This window comes from Pipistrellus kuhlii, unplaced genomic scaffold (assembly GCF_014108245.1).
Source record: "Pipistrellus kuhlii isolate mPipKuh1 unplaced genomic scaffold, mPipKuh1.p scaffold_m20_p_6, whole genome shotgun sequence".
Lineage (NCBI taxonomy): Eukaryota > Metazoa > Chordata > Mammalia > Chiroptera > Vespertilionidae > Pipistrellus > Pipistrellus kuhlii.
The window spans coordinates 80,351,645-80,368,054 of record NW_023425562.1 but is presented as its reverse complement, the minus strand read 5'-3'; the positions used below and the strand labels follow the sequence as shown (position 1 = coordinate 80,368,054).

Sequence of the window (16,410 nt, the reverse complement as noted above, 5' to 3'; positions counted from 1 at the left end):
CCCCACAACGTGCAGCCCGTGTGGACGCCTCCTAGATTCTGTCCTCACGTTCATGACGACACCATGCTCTCAGGGAGCCGGGTCCTGCTTGGGTTCTGTGCTGGGACAGAGCCCCAGACCCCGGGCTCCATGGACTAGAGTCCACGAGGGTGTATTTGTCACTGGAGCAACCTCTGAGCACTAACCTGGCCCTAAAGCAAGCATGGCCGTGTACATAGTTTTTTGAGCCGCATATGGGTACCAGGCACGTGCTGGGCTGGCTACACTCATTGCGTTCAAACCGCGATGGGTTCATAGTCTCCCTCCCAGGCAGGTGAGCCCAGCGAGGAGGTTTCGTTTATGCAAATGGCCGGTCTGTTACCACGTAATAGAGGTAAAGGTGATGCCACCTGGCCATCCTCTGTGCCACCTTCCCATAAAACCACCACGTCCGTCTGGGCTCGGCCCAGCCCCTCATGGAGGTCTGTTCTTCATTGGCATTCTGCTGGCACCATGAGGGGCTGCCACCCCCTCTGCCTCTGCAGAGCCCGCGGCTGCTCAGGGTGTCTGACATGGGAGCCCTGCAGCCTGGCCCACAGCAGGAGGGCTTTGACCCGCCCACGTTTCCCCGGGCCCCGGACACGGCCCTCACGGCCACACTCCCCTATCCTGCAGGACTGGATCATCGCGCCCGAGGGCTACGCCGCCTACTACTGCGAGGGGGAGTGCGCCTTCCCTCTGAACTCCTACATGAACGCCACCAACCATGCCATCGTGCAGACACTGGTGAGTGCGGCTGCACACCGCGGGGGAGGAGGGGAAGCGGGGGAGGCTGGGGCAGCGGGGCCAGGGTCCTCCTGGGCTCCTCCAGGCTGGGGCCTGAGCAGGGCTCTGCCCAAGGCCGCACCATGGCGTTCAAGGGCCCCTTTCCCTGAAAACAAGGTTAACAATTATAGTTTACTACTGTGTTGATAGTCTTTGACCCTCATGTTGACTTCTCCTAATTTCAAAGGAAATTAGAACAGTTTTGTGAGTTCCTAAAGGTAGAGTGGGCAACAGTCGCTGTGCCTGGTGGAGAGGTGGCTGTGGCCGCGCCTCTGTTTTGGGGCTGCTGTCCTGGTACCCCCCTCCCCCACAGTGCCTGGTTACCCCCAAAGTACCTGGTCCCCCCACAATGCCTGGTCTCTCCCACATTGCCTCTTCCCACAGCTCATATCCACCTCCTGCCCTTGAACTTCGCAGTCAGTCATTCAGGGAATTTACTGTTTATTGAGGGTCTACTGTCCCCGGCCCCTGCAGGGGGAGCTGGGGACACCGCGGGGCCAGCAGGGCCTCGTTGTCCAGGGGAGGGGACAACCAGGAACCAAATGAGGAAAGGCCAGAGGGAGAAAGTAGCAGGAAGATGGCACACCAGGACATTAGGATAATGAGATGCGCTGGGGAGCCAAGGACTCTTTCAGGCTGACCTTCCATGGGGTCGTGGGAGGATGCAGTGATAATGAGATTCTTAATAAGGTGCCCAGCTCTAATGGCACAGATGACACGTTACTTTTGCTACCTTACCAACAGCAATAGCAGTGAGTTAGGGACTGTGTTTGTTAGCTTGGAATCGGGGGTTCAAGGACATTGGTTGTCTAGCTCCCTGCCACGAACATTGTCTGGGCCTTTCCTGACAGCTGCTCACCCCCCCTGGCATGAATGGTCCTGATGACAGACATCTCACTATCCAGGGCCCTCCCTCTCCCACAGTTCTGTTTGTTATGGAGCTCCGTGCTCTTTTGTTTAGTGTCGGCCTCCCTCTTCCCTTGTCCTGTCCCTTTCACCGGGACCAGGCTCTGTCCTTAGGGGGAAAGCCTCTTTGTCCAGGGCCCTGCCCCCAACAGCAAACTCCAGAGCACATTTAGGATCGAAAGCTCCTGCTCTGGAGACAAATAGTCCCCCAAGCCTACTCTGTGGCCTGGACCTGCTCCCCCGTCCCCTGTGGTCCTGCTCCGAGGACCCAGGAGGTGATGGGCGTGTCTCCCAGGCTGGCGGGAGCACACCTTACCCTCCGACCCTCCCTTTGTGGCCCTGTGACACCCACTCAGTCCTCGTTTCATCAGATGAATCCTCCAATTATTCTGAAACGGGGGTCATGTTTTCAAAGGGGGCGAATCCTTGTCTTCCAGGAGCCTCAGTGAGAAACAGACGGAGCGAGCTGGCATCTGGGATTTGCTTTAAAGTGATTCCCAGGTGGAAAAGATGGGGGAAGGTTTAGATTGTAAGGCTGTGAGCAGTCATCCCTGGTGCTTTCACTGGGCACTCGAGGTGTGTTGGAAACCTGGAAATGTCCCTTTAAAAAACCCCAGAGCCGAGTCTCCAGCCTGTCCTGCACCGCTGGCATTTCTGACTGCGCTGCTTTGGTTGCTGCAGTCAGTCTGTGGCCTGAGAAGAGAGGAGTTTAGTTTTCCCCAGTCCTCACTACTCCTTATTGTCTCCCTCCTGGCCTCAGTCACGCATCAGTGACACTCCTGTGGACATGAGGCGTTTGAGTTTGTTTACCCCCTGACCCTTGTCCTGTGTGAGGACGCAGAAGCCCTGAGTGAGAGGGGGCCTGAGCCTGAGCTACTGACCAGCCTCGTCCCCCACCTGCTGGATGTCCGTCCACCCAAGTGTTTGCCCAAATTCCTTGCCTCTTATCTTTATTGCTCGAGAGGCAAAACAGGCTAGTGTGGCCTAGACCTGCACCATGCGATGCAGTAATATTTTACCTGTGGCTCCTTGACGTGTGCCCAGGCTGGGTTTTGAAGACTTGGTACAAAAAAAGGTAAAATATCTCATTAGTGACTTTTTAATGTTAAGTATATTTTGACATAGTAATATTTTTTTAATATATTTTACTGATTTTTTACAGAGAGGGGGGAGAGGGATAGAGAGTTAGGAACATCAATGAGAGATAATCATTGATCAGCTGCCTCTTGCACACCACCTACTGGGGATGTGCCCGCAACTAAGGTACATGCCCTTGACCGGAATCGAACCTGGGACCTTTCAGTCCGCAGGCCAACACTCTATCCACTGAGCCAAACTGGTTTCGACAACATAGTAATATTATATTTTTGAAATATCAGGTTGAATTAAATATGTTATTTAAATTAACGTTACCTGTTTCTTTACCATCTTTTAAAATGTGGCTGCGAGAACTTTTAAAACGACAGGTGTGACTCTTGAATAGGACAGATCTCGCTCAGAGGTCAGCAGCCTTTTTCTGAAAAGCGCCAGATGGTAAATGTTTTTTATCTGACAGCCATAAGCTGCAATTGCTCCACTCTGCCCTCATAATGAGAAAGCAGCCATAGATGCTACGTAAATGAATGGGTGGGGATGGGTGCCAATAAAACTTTATTCACAAAACCAGGTGGTGGGGCAGGATGTGGCCTGTGGGCTGAGCCTGGTTCTCAACGTGGGGCAGTTTGGCCCCCCAGGGATATTTAATGTCATGATTGGTGGGTGCTTCTGACGCCTGGGCCCAGGGGTGCTGTTAAAATCCTACAGTGCACAGGACAGCCCCACAAGAGAGAGAGATCTGGCCCACGTGTCTGATCTGGCCCCCGACATGCCCTTGTGTGCTGTGCACGCCTCTGTTCGGGTCCCTCATCTGTGAAGCAGGGAGGGTCACAGACCCAAGTTAATTACGCAGAAAGCGCTCAGAACTGGGCACGCTCAGAACTGAGCACACTCGGGGAGTGCCCGTTGGTCACTGTACCCAAGCAGTGCGTGTCCCTCGCACACATCAGGAGGCCAGAGAGAAGGGCCGGCCTCATCTCACCACACCCCACGCCTCCGTGTGCGTTGCAGGTCCACTTCATCAACCCAGAGACGGTGCCCAAGCCCTGCTGCGCCCCCACCCAGCTCAACGCCATCTCCGTGCTCTACTTCGACGACAGCTCCAACGTCATCCTGAAGAAATACAGAAACATGGTTGTCCGGGCCTGCGGCTGCCACTAGCCTCCTGGAAGGAAGGCAGACCCTTCGGGGCCACCTTCTCTGGATCCGGCGACTCACCACCACCCAGGGGTCCCAGGCCCGCCTTGGCAAGGAGCCAGCGGACCGGCTGCCCGGTGTGCGGCCTCCCCGCCCCCCTCCCCAACTGTAATGGCACAGGAGCGCTAAGGATTCGAGAGTTCAGTGCTTTTGATCAGTTTTCTGTTGTCTCCTATGGACAAGATCCTAGAAGCTGCTGCAGGCGAAAGGTAACAGGAAGAAAATTGCATAAAGAGAACCTGCTCGGCCACGGTTGTGGGCTGTGAAGCCTGGGCCGCGCGCTGACTCGTTCCCGGGGCCATGAGGAGCGCCCCGCACCCAGGACCCAGCGGTGGGAGGACGGGGGTGCAGGGAGGGGTGTCTGTGCTGAAGGAATGACGCAGAAGTGCCTGTAATACGTGTCCCAATAAAAGGAATGAACGAAAATGGTTAGGATGTTACAGATATATCTTCCTAAACGATCTATCCCCATTTCTTGGTCTCCCCTGATTTCATAAACAGAGGCTGTGGCAGGCGGAGGGCGGAGGGCGGGGAGGCCGTTCTCCATTCCACTTGGATTTCCTCTGAGGTTTCCAGAGGCCCAGGGTTATGTAGACTTGTCCAGGCTCACAATGTGGCTGGGAGGGAGGAGGGCACATTCTGCTCAGAGGAAGGGGTGTGTTGATCTCGAAGGAAAAATGCGTTCCGTCATCCAGCCGGGCGTGTGATGGCCCCGCGGCCTGGCAGATGTTCGCAAGTGCTCGTCCAGCTCCCCCGGCCAGGGCGTCCGCGTGGGGCAGAGCGGAGGACCGCAGCTTTAGCACAGAACCGAACCGGCCACGTGACCCTGAATTCTGGCCAACGGGGCCCTGTGTAAACATGCCCCAAGGAAGCCTCGCTCTCCACAGGGCTACCTCCCTTCCCCCACGTAGGCTTGTCTGTCGTGCAGTGACAGCCGCGCTCTGAAGTCTGGGTTCAGTCTGGGCCGTGGGCCCCTCTTCTCATTGGCAGACCCTTGCTGAGGGCTCTGCAAACAATGGATCGGCTCCTTGAAGCACAGTGGGAGCTGTGGGCGTAGGTGAACTGTCCCAGATCTCCAGGGAAGGTAGGGGTGTCGAACTCAATCAGAGAAGGGGCCAAAATCTAAAATCCAGCCTAAATCGCGGGCCGAATGGTTTACTGAACAGTCATAAACTGTCATTGTGATGGAAACGCAGCGGAGTGCAGTGATGACAGCGTGGTGCGGGCCACATTGCAAGGCCTGGCGGGACGGATTTGGCCCGCGGGCCTTGTGTTTGACACATGTGAGCTAGAGCCTTTGAGAAGGACGTCCCCACCCCGTGTCCCAATTGGAATGGCTCCTGGGAGAGCCTTCCTCGCCTTGGCCGGTGGCCCCTAAACCGTGTGCACTGCCTCCTGCTGCAGCATAGACTCTCTGCACAAGACCGGCCTTACCCAGAAGGCTCCGGGACAGGCTCTGGTGGGACCGTTCCTCTGTCGTGATTACGTTTGTTGCTGGAAACTTTTGTTTTTTACTTTCTTTTGCTTTTTCTTCTTTAGTAGCTTGGGCTGCAGCCTTCACTCGGGCTGGTTCGCAGGGAAGAGTCGCTGTTTCTGTGGCATTTTATTTCATCTGTTGGCAGACATGGGGGTTTTTGTGTGATCCCCTCTTGGGGCAAATTTTCTCATCTCTGAGCAGCATCCTTTGTACATTGAAATTGTAAATAGCTGTTACAAAGCAGTTATTTATGTCCAGGAGCTCCTTTAGACTAAGGTGACCAGACGTCCCGCTTTTGGCGGGACTGTCCCGATTTCTAATAATTTGTCCCGCATCCTGTGACATTTTAAAACAGTCCCAATCTTTCCAAAAATCGGGACAGTTTTAAAACGCCGAGGGACGTGGGACAAATTGTTAAAAATTGGGATGTCTGGTCACCTTACTGTAGATCCTCTTCCAGTCACTTGTTTGGGACGATGGGCTTGCTTTTTTCTTTTTCTTTTTTTTTTTCTTCTTCTTCTTATTTAAGACTATTTATTAACGGTCGGACCAATGTACCTTCAGCTATTGTGTAGAACAGCCCTCAGCGAAAGTTCTGTATTAATTGACAAAATAAAAAGGGTTTTGACTTTGCAATAAAAGGAGACATTTGGTTCTGGTTCCTGGGCCTGTGTGTGTGTTGTGTGTTTGTTTGTTTGTTTGTTTGTCTCTCAACTCCAGACACTGGCATCCCCTTGGCCTGCTAGGAGCGCTCTGCCTGGCCTCGGCCATTCACACTGTTTGTCAGCCAGGCCCGGGGAGGAAGGGCCTCGTCAATATCTGGTGCAGCTGTGGATGGAGCCCAACAACAAATGTGAATTGAGTAGGCTCGACTACAAAGATCCTTCCCTGGGTTACATGTAGCACAGCTGTCAGCAGCTGTTTCAAAGAGGCAGGGGGTAAATTAGCTGTGTTTACTGCTAACATAGTTGAAAGGTTTAGTCATCCCAATAAAATAGAGGCACAAGAAAGAAAGGGAAAAAAAAAAAGGTGGGAGGGGAGTGTACACCCAAAAGTCCTGAGCAGCACAGGCTGCAGAGCCGGCGTTGTCCAGTGCAGATGATTCCGGTGGTTCGGGGAGGGGGGCTGCCAGACCCAGGCCCAGCTGGGGACGGCTCACCTCAGGCCTGTCCGCGGCCAGGGGCCTGCTGCCCAACGGCACACAGAGCAGCCACGCGCGTGGGACAGCCTCCTGGGTTCCTTTTGGCTTTGAAGTGCCGCTAAGGTCACCCGCTGGGCATTAGAACCCCGGCCCTCACTTGGTCATGCTGCTCTCTCTTCCCTCGGTGCCTTCAGCAAGCGGCAGCTTCTAACAAGTTCCAGGCCCTGTGATTTCCCAACCCCTTGCCATTGTCCTGATGCTCATTTGAGCTCTTGGTCTGTTTCCAGGCTCAAGACCAGAGCTGCAGACCAGGGGCCAGATGTGGCCTGCAGACGTGTCTCATTCCCTGCATGGTGTTTATGCTTTTTTTTTTTTTTTTAGTGAACTCATTTCCAGCATGTTTTAGGAAATCAGAAAATTGGGGTGAGGAAAAAAAAAAAATAACCCAAATTCTGGCTTCCCTGGAGAAATTGGCAGATCTGGCCACTCTCATTCCTGTGTAGATGCTCTTGGCTGGAGGCAAAGAGCAGTTGTCGCCACAGTCTCCACTACTCCCTATTACCTCTCGCAAAGATTCACATGTCAGTTGCTGTGTCCAAAATTGTAGCTATCTATTCATTGGTCTCTGTTAAGAGTAGGAAAGTAAGAGCTAGATTGAGAGAGCCACACACTCCAGGAAGAGCTGATGACAAACCTTTTGTTCACCCCTGACCCGTTTCCCCCGTTTACACCTCATCAGGCCCCCATAGGCTGGTGTGTGTGTGTGTGTGCCTGCAGCACCACAGGTGGCCTCATCCTTTGCACGCCATCCCCTTTCCCCTCTCCTGGTTTCTGTCTCTCTTGCTCATTTTCATCTTAGGGCATTTTCCATTGCAGCTTCTCCCAATCCTGCTCACAGAGTACTAGCTGCATCAAATAGTGCTGCCCCCACCACAGGGCCTGCCGTCACTGCTGGTCGTGCTAAGAGGGACAAAGAGGTGCAGGAATTACTCAAAACCCCCAGCTAATCACGGCTGGATCCTGGGATTTGAAATGTGAACCTAAAGCTCATGCTTACACAGAATAAACGTTTATTTTTCTTTCACTTAAAAGAAGTCTGAAAGCCAGTCATCCAAGGTCAGGGTGGAGCTTCATGGTGCCATTTGGGATCTAGTCCCCTCCCATATTTCTGTTCTGTGACTCTAATCCACGGCTCCCGGCCTCACGCTTCACCTCATGATCCAACATGGCTGCTGGGGCTCCAGCCATCACACCTATAGTCTATCCTGTCTGTGCTCTTGAAGCAGCCATCCCAAAGGGTAGACTCGCAAAAAACAGTCACATGGCCACACCTAGGTGTAGGGGAAACTGGGAGCAATAGTCTTTATTCCGGGTGGCAGTGTACATAGTCAAAAATCAGCAGCCAGGCCGAAACCGGTTTGGCTCAGTGGATAGAGCGTCAGCCTGTGGACTGAAGGATCCCAGGTTGGATTCCAGTCAAGGGCACGTACTCTGGTTGCGGGCACATCCCCAGTGGGGGGTGTGCAAGAGGCATCTGATGTTTCTAGCTCTCTATCTCTCTCAGTAAAAAAAAAAAACACAATAAAATATATATTTTTTTAAAAATCAGCAGCCAGGGTCCTGTTACTTTGTGAATTTTATGAATGCTAAGAGGTTAGCAATTAGCTATGTGTATTAGTTTTCTGTGGCTGCATAACAATCACCACAAACGGGGCGGCTTGAATCACCAGCTGTGTGTTACCTTCACCTGTGCGGGTCAGCAGTGTGGTGAGGCGCTGCTGGGTTCTCTGCTCCTGAGCGCACAGGGCTGAGATCAAGGTGTGAGCACTTGCGTTGTCTTTCAAGCCCATTCAGGTTGCTGGCCAAATCTCATTCCTTGCAGATGTAGGAGCAGGTCCCCAGTTCCTTGCTGGCTGCCAGCCCCAGGCTCTGCCAGCTTCTGGAGGGCATTCTCCCTCCCTCCCCGTGGTCCTCTTGCAAATGGCTACTTGCTCCTTCAGAGCCAGGAGAATCCCTCCTTATTTTAAGGCCCACCTGATTGGGGCAGTTCCACCCAGGCTAGTCTCCCTTTGATAAGCTCAAAGTCAATCAATTAGGGGCCTTCATTACATCCGTGAACCCCTTCACACTTGGGAGTGATGATTATATTGGGAGGCGGGTTCTGGGAAGGAGAGTCGAGGCAGACAGGAGAGTCCCATGTACCTCCCAGGCCTGTAGGGCCAAGAGCAGAAGTCTTGGGGTTCTGCTTGACCAAAAAATTTGGGGTCATCTTCAGATTCTGCTTGCACAGCACCTAAGCTGCACTGCACAGGTCAGAGCTGTCTGAGCAGGAGAGGACCCTGTGTCCCCGCCCCAGTCCTGTCGCAGGTAGGAGCACACCCACCCTCCGAGGGCCCTCAGGGTTACCTCGTGCAGACATCTCCCCTCACCTATGGGCCGGTTCCTCCTGGCTCAGACCCCTGCAGGACTCTGGCACTGGCCTCCCTTGGTCTTAGATGTGAGGAAATAAAAATAGCAGAGGAAAAACACAGACCTCTCCCAAGCCTTTGGAGCTGTGACAGCTGTTTGGACGGAGGCAATGTGCACCTGGGCTGGGAGCACGGCACTTCCTCCACGGGCTCCCGGGCCTGCAGTCCGGCCCAGTCTCCCGCACTCACCCCACCACGCAAGGCCTGCCCCGTCTCACACACCCACTCCACCATGCAAGCCTGGGAGCTCTGCCTGTGTTAAGGGCCTGAGCCCTGCGGCATGGCCTCCGTCACGTCACAGCCCGGGACCGGGCTGCAGGACTGAACAGACGAGCCCTGGGCACGGCCAGCTTCCCAGGCGGCCTGAGCACCTCTCAGGGCCCGGGCTCTGAGCAGCCTGGTCTGGGTGAACGTCTGCTGCTGCAGCACCAGATTCTGAACCTTTGGAACCAGCCCCACAGCTTCATTTTGCTTTGAGCTCCTCGAGTTCACTGGGGCCTGTGCCCAACGGACAGAGCAAGGACTTTTGTGTCAGGCCCAGGGTGTGAGTGAGCCTGCGCCAGTCACCATTCAACACATGCGCTGTGGGCATCTCGCTCTGCAGCGAGGCTCCGGGCGCGGAACACAGGCTGTGACCTTGGCTGCACATCCAACCACAGGCAGAGCTGGCCAGCAGTCAGGAAAGCGGGACCACGTGCACTGAGAGGAGGTTAGCACAGGGCCCAGGAGGAGACGGAGGCATCCAATCAGGGCAGGGGAGGCGGGTGTGGGAAGGAGCTAGGCGGGCCGGAGAGTCCCATGTACCTCCCAGGCCTGCAGGGCCGAGGGCAGAAGTCTTGGGCTCTGCTTGCTCAGTAGCTAAGCTGCACCGCACAATGCGGTTGGAGAGGGCTAGCGACACAAATGGAGGGTGCCCAGCACAGAGCGGCCCAGGGGCAGGGCCAGCCGGAGACCTGTGACCAGCAGAGGTGGGTCAGTCAGAGGGGTTCTCAGACGGGACACTCTGACATTTGGGGCCAGATACATCTCCAGGTGAGAGGTGCCCCATGCCATGTAGGGTGAATAGCCTCCCCAGCCTCTACCCACTTGATGCCAGTAGCACCCCTCAAACCACCTGTGTCCCCAGACCTTGCCACGTGTCCGCTGCGGGGCACACTGCTCTCAGTGGAGAGCCACCAAATCAGACTGAGCTCACTCATCCTCCTGCACCCCGGTCCTCTCCCCCACCCCCCGCCCATACGCTGCTCCAGCGGCACCCCTCCTCCGGTTCACCCCCGGGCCTCCTCCATCGGGGCCTCTGCACCGCTCCCTCCCGGCCGCTGCAGGCCTTCCTCCGCCACATCAGGTCCTGTCCCGGCCCCCGGACCCCTGTTGGTCAGACAGTCTCCACCTGGCCCTCCCTATCCTTGTCCCTCCGCTTCTCTCTCCACAGTGCTCATGGACACCCCAAACCGGCATGTTTTACTTAATGGTGTGGCTGTTGTCTTCTCTCCCTCCGGAGAGCAGGGGCTTTGGTCTGTGTGGGTCCCTGTGGGTGTCCCCAGTGCCCAGCTCAGGGCTTGGCACGCGGCAGAGCTTCCGGGACAAGTCTGATGAATAAAGGTCATTACAGTTATTAACAGGCCTTCCCCTTCCCCCTCCCCCCCCCAACTGTAGCTGACGACCTTGGAGAGGCCTTCACCCCCTCACCTCCCCCTCTCCAGTCAAGGGCAGAGCCCGGCTCTCTGTCGGCTCCTCCGGGCAGTGCCTTGGCAACTGGGCAGAAGTGGGGGTGACCAGTGTGTGTCCCAGGTGCCCAGGACCGCCTCCAGCGCAGCAGCGGACGGACGGCTGCTGCTCTCAGCCGAGCTGGCAGCTCTCCCCGCCGCTCCAAGAAGGACGGCTGGGGGAACGGGGACGAGGAGCTGGCCTTGCATCCTGCTCTCTTTCCCAAATTCATGTCATCATTTATTGCCACAAGCATGCCCCTTAGCAAATGCTGATTCCCAGGAGAAGTCTGTGTGGTGTGTGTGTGTGTGTGTGTGTGTGTGTGTGTGTGTGTGCTGGGGTGGGGGAGAGTGAAGAGGGAGGTGGGCAGGGCTGCCGACGCCAGCTGCCCTTTGCTCAGAGGCCCAGGCCCGATGGTGCGTGTCCTGATTGAGTTCTAGAAATGCGGAGTGAAAATGGTTTAACTGCTAAGGCCAGCAGGGAAATGGCGTGTTTGAGCTCTGACCTTTCTAAGCGGGTCTGGACCCAGGCTTCCCCGTCTTCGGAGGCTTTAGAAGTTGTTGCCCGCTCCGCCAAGCCCAGAGCTGAGTGCCACGGCCTGACCTCTCACGTGGTGCCCATGGTGGGGGGGTGCCCAGAGGTGCCCCAGGGGCTGTGAGCACCCTCCTTCCCAGCTGCCCTTGGGGGGCGGTTTCCGGCCCGATGGCGCCGCTCCAGCCCCCAAACAAGCACTGGCCTTCGTTGGCCCCTCGCTGAGCTGCCGGTGAAGGAAAGGATGACAGGTGGCCTGGGCCGCGTCCATCGGCCCTCTGAGTGGTCCCTAAAGAAACACCATTAGCGGGTCCGGCGGAGGCTGCTTATCTCTGGGGTGGGCATGCTGATAACGCAGGCGGTGCGCGCAGAGCCCAGGGAGACGGGAGGCCATCACAGGGCGTTTGCTTCCCATTGGCCTGGTGACCTCGGAGTATAAATAGCCCGGGGGCTCCAGGACGATGGAGGGGCGGGTGTGATGGGGGCAGAGCTGGCGTGCCTGGTGCTGGACACCCCCTGGCACTGTGCACAGACCTGCCGCTGCCGCTGCTGTGGGTCCTCAGCCGGGTGGGGGGAGGGAGGGGGTGTGAGCAGCGGGGGGCTTGCCCCACGCTGCTTTCCAGCTTCACCAGCCGAGACCTCTCATCCCTGCCGCCGGCCATGGGGCGCCCACCTTGGATGCCCTGCACAAGCCTTTGTCACTGCCCATGGCTCACCCTCCCAGTGCCGCCCTGGCCATAACATTGACTGTTCCTCCTCCCAGATTTGGAAATCAGGAGCGCCGCACAGGAAAAGGTGACAAACTGCCCAGAAACCCCACCCTCCTCCCTGATGGCAATACCACACACACACACACACACACACACACACACACCGGTAAATGCCTGCCTGGCCCCTCCACCTCAGACTCACTCTCTGCTGGACCGGCAGCAGGACACACGCAGGAACAAAGACAGAGGAGCAACGCCAGCCAGTGGAACCGACGCCGTTGTAGTGGCAGGTTTGTGCACACAGTGCCCGTTGTAGCAGGCAAGCGATGCCCGTCAACCAGAGAACATGGCGACAGCAGCGACAGCAGCCGGGACACGGGAGAGTCGCCGAGGGCGTGGCGCCGCCAGGGCTGCTCTGCGACACGACGCCTCTGAGAAGGTGACGTTTCAGCTGGGACAGGATGACAAGGGGATTTACGTCAGCCCAGCCCTACGGCCCCCGGAGCCAGGGGAACAGGATCAGGACTGTGGCCCTTTCCCTTCTTCTACTGAGCTCTGGGCAGCAGCGAGTGGGCATTCAGAATAGTGGTCCCTGCACCCAGACAAATCCACCAACAGCATCTCTGTCCCCAGGGGTCCCCTGCGCCCCTTTCCAGCCATCACCCTGCCCCAGGGTGACCTTAGCCTGGAAGCCTCACTCTGTAGAACCAGCATGTCAAACTCTCGGCCTGTGACTTAATTTGAACAATATCCTGTTATATATAAATCAATAACGAACAGCAACGTTCGCTAATGACTGATCACTATCATCGTGTTGTATTCATTTCCTTTACGCACCTGACACGCAGGCACACCACTTCTCTCCACTGATACCAGCAGCGAATACTTTAGCAGCTGATCGCCACATCATAAGCCTTGGACTGACTTGTTTGGTGTGCACAACAGGAAATATTTTGCTTTCAGAGAACAAGAAAAATAGATTTATTTGCATTACACTTATTAATTTGTGCAGTTATTCAGTGTCTGATAAGTTACTGTTCAAGAAAAAATATTCGTTTTATTAAAATGTTCTACTATTTTATGTTAGTGATGACTCATTTATTTCAGCCCTTTGTATTCAGCATGTCTCTATGGAAATAAACCTACGTTTCTGTGAAAATGGAAGCTTTTATTTTTTTTGCAGCCACATACACTTACACCTTGTTTATCTGGCCTGTGTTGGCCTTTGAGTGTGACATGCTTGCTGTAGGTTGTTGTCTGTTTTAGAAAGTTACACACCCAAAACAGGATGTTCCTGTGGGTGGGGCCTCTGTCCCTCACATTGTGTTTGTGAGGTTCCCTCCTCCTGGGTTTCGTTGTACTTCGTTCGTTTTCTCTGCCGTAGACGTTCCATATGCAAACGCAGCAGCTGTGCTGGTCCGTTATCTGTGGACGGGCATTCGGTGTTTCCACTTGCCGTCTGTGAGGAGACGCTGCTGTGCACGCCCGTGCCCGTGTCCCGGTGGACACACGAAGGTGGCCCCGTGGGGTCCACTCCTTGGCCGGGGAGCATGGCCTGGCCACAGGAGGAGTGAGCTGTGCACGGCCGTCGGTTTGCCGACCTGTCTGTGAGAGTCACAGCCTCATCTGAGAGAGTCCCGTCCGCCCCACATCCTCCCAGCCTGGGTACTGTCTGTCTTTTCTCTCTCATGTATCCTGGTGAGTTATTCCATTTCGAGTTTTGTAATTTAATTTAACTTTGCTGAGGGGGATCCACAACTATGCAAAAGTATCGGGACAAGGTCAGGGCCAGACAGACCAGAGGAACGCCGGTTCCTGCATGGCCGGGCTCTGCTCTGTGAGCTTCCCTCGTCCAGGAAGGAAGGTGCTGTGATGGGCGCCTAAGCTCTCTGAGGACCACTCAGCTCTCCGCACCCTCACAGTGGCTCCAGCAGGCGTAGGATGCCCGTAAAGGGGATGGGAATTTCGCCAGTGAGGGTGACTGGTTAGGAGCAGGAATCTGAACCCCAGTTCCCCCTACTCCACCCCTGCTCCTATCCCTGGCACTATTTCGCCCCGAGGGTGCTCCCCCTGGCCAAGTTGGGGGAGACCAGCGATCTGTCTCCTGTGTTCTGGCCTCTGCCCCAGGCCTTGAACATCACCCAGGGGACTCCCGCTGCCTGAGAAGCTGAATGGGAACCTGGCAAAGAGCCTCTTGCCCACACCTGTATATGGAAGAATGAAAGCAAAACCAAGCGAGCTCAATAGTCACCGACCAAGCACAGCCCGAAAGAGGCCTTAACAACTGCCTCGCTCACTGGCCACTGCGGCCGAGCTGCCTGATGGTTCAGGTGAGGAATTCCCTCACTCCAGGGGTCCTGGCTCCCCTGGCCGGCAGCCCTCCCCCAAGCCGCCAGCGCCGGGCAGCTGTGGAGAGAACGGCAACGTGTGGAAATATTTGGGATTTACAGATGGGCTGCCTCCCAAAACAGGTTTTGTGGGAGACTTAGCAAAAAACTTAAACGCATGAAAAACAGGAAAATTCAACATAAAATTGGAGGGAGAGGTTTTCCAGAGGCTCAGGGAGGTTAGTGGTGGCGGTCACCTGGGCCGGGACACCACATACATGTTCCAGGGCTGCGTGGGGACCTGAGGGCGATGCTGACCCCGGGAGGCGGGCCAGAGAGAAAAGAACTGGTTCCTTGCTCGGGACCAACCGTCTGGTTTGCCTGAGACCAAGACCGACAGGTGTCCTCGGCACGCGCACATTTCTGTGCCGACGCTGAGCAAGGCCCGGCCACCTGGGCCGCCCTCGCCCTCGCCCTCACCCTCGCCCTCGCTGACATCCCTGGAGCTGCTGAACCCAGCTGTACCTGAAGGCGGGCCACAGGCCCCTTTTATTATTATACTAATGAATTCCTTTCATTATTCCTCCCCCAAGAGAAAACTGTCCTGTTGTTACCACTTAGCTTCGATTTCTATTTGTGCAGAGGCACATAAAAAAGTTAAACTGTGATACAAGACTCCTGGTAAAAAGCAGGTGCTCAGCTCTCTCTCCAGCACTGGGCCTACCCTCAGCCACACCCAGGTGGGTCTCTGTCATTTGAAATGACTGTACTGGGCACTTGGTGGGTGCTTTCACCTGGGCACTAGTGCCTCTAGAAGGAACCTTTTAGCTCTTTACCCTTTTAGCTCCTTCTTCTATTTCAAAATAGCACGCCCCGATCATTCTTTCTTGATTTCCTGTTTTAGCCATATCTATGGTCCTCTCATACAGAAAGTGAGGGCTGGCAGCCTTGCACTGCCTCCATATACAGACGTGTCCCCCCGGCGGCTCTGAGCCGCTGGCCCTGGTCTATGGTGGGACTACTACTTAGTGTTTACATAGGATGGCCATGCAAGTATCAGTCACCTCTCCACTGTGGCGTCATTTCCTTTGTTGTAGGACCTGTCGTTTTTCCTGGAGTTTGTGATTGCCGTTAGAAAGCACCCCGCTGCGTTTCCTCTGTGTTCAGCACTGTCTTCGGCCAACCTCCAAAGAAAGCCCTGACGTTTTTCTCATCGCAAACGTATTAGGTAATCCCGTAGGTGATTCTCTGAGTTTGTTCTGGTTTGGTGTTTAAGTCATTCCTCCCACTTCCTTCTCAGTGGCTTCCAGGCCTGCTGCGCCATGGGCAGTCAGTCCCCTCACTCCCTTCTGGAAGTTGCTGGGTAGCCATTCCCGGACCCCACGCCTTCCTAGCTCCTGGGGTATGTGGTTGTGTGGCTGGGCCTAGGTCTCCGGGAGCTGTCTGGGACGAGCTACCCGGAGGCAATTGTGAGAACCTTCTAATGCCCGAAGACACCGTTATTCCATCTCCAGCCCTCGCTGATCAGCCCAGAGCAGAAGTTAAGCAGAGAATTGTGTCCCTGCCGATGCGTGGCGGCTTCCAAGTGCGGCTCGGGCTCCCAGTATTCCCATGGTTGCGGATAAGAAGTTCTGATTCCTGCTCACAAGTGTATGACCTCTCCTCTCCTCTTTCTCTGAGACCTTGGAGTGTCTTTTTCCCCTCCAGGTTTCCGTGAGTGTCAGAATGCTATGCTAATTTCTTCCTCGGTTTGATTTCCTCTTTCGAAAAAGCCTGCCAGTTGGAAGTGCTGACCCAGGATGGAACCTGCTTATTCTCATTTTCTTATCTCTCCCTTCTAGCTTTTCATCTCCAGGTTTGTATGCCAAGTGTAGGGCTATTTCTTCACCTTTATCTCAATTATGCTACTGGCTCTCTCGTTACAGTTTTATAAGGGCACATTCTTGCTTCCTGAAGGCTCCTCTTTATTTTAAAACGCTGTGCTTTCTTCTCGCTTCACAAGGACGGTCTCTTATCGCTGTGAGGCATTCACCGCACTTCTGTTAGA

The 16,410-nt window shown here is 55.2% G+C and overlaps 1 protein-coding gene across 1 annotated transcript in view; it reads left to right on the top strand.

The window, feature by feature from the left end:
• Window positions 1-4,432, top strand: part of BMP7 (bone morphogenetic protein 7) — a 75,989-nt gene extending 71,557 nt beyond the window's left edge. The window contains exons 6-7 of the mRNA XM_036418748.2: window positions 655-765; window positions 3,817-4,432. Of these exons, the coding sequence (XP_036274641.1) occupies window positions 655-765; window positions 3,817-3,966 (261 nt within the window). The 3' untranslated portion in view covers window positions 3,967-4,432. The remainder of the gene's footprint in view (window positions 1-654; window positions 766-3,816) is intronic.
• Window positions 4,433-16,410: the final 11,978 nt, after the last annotated feature.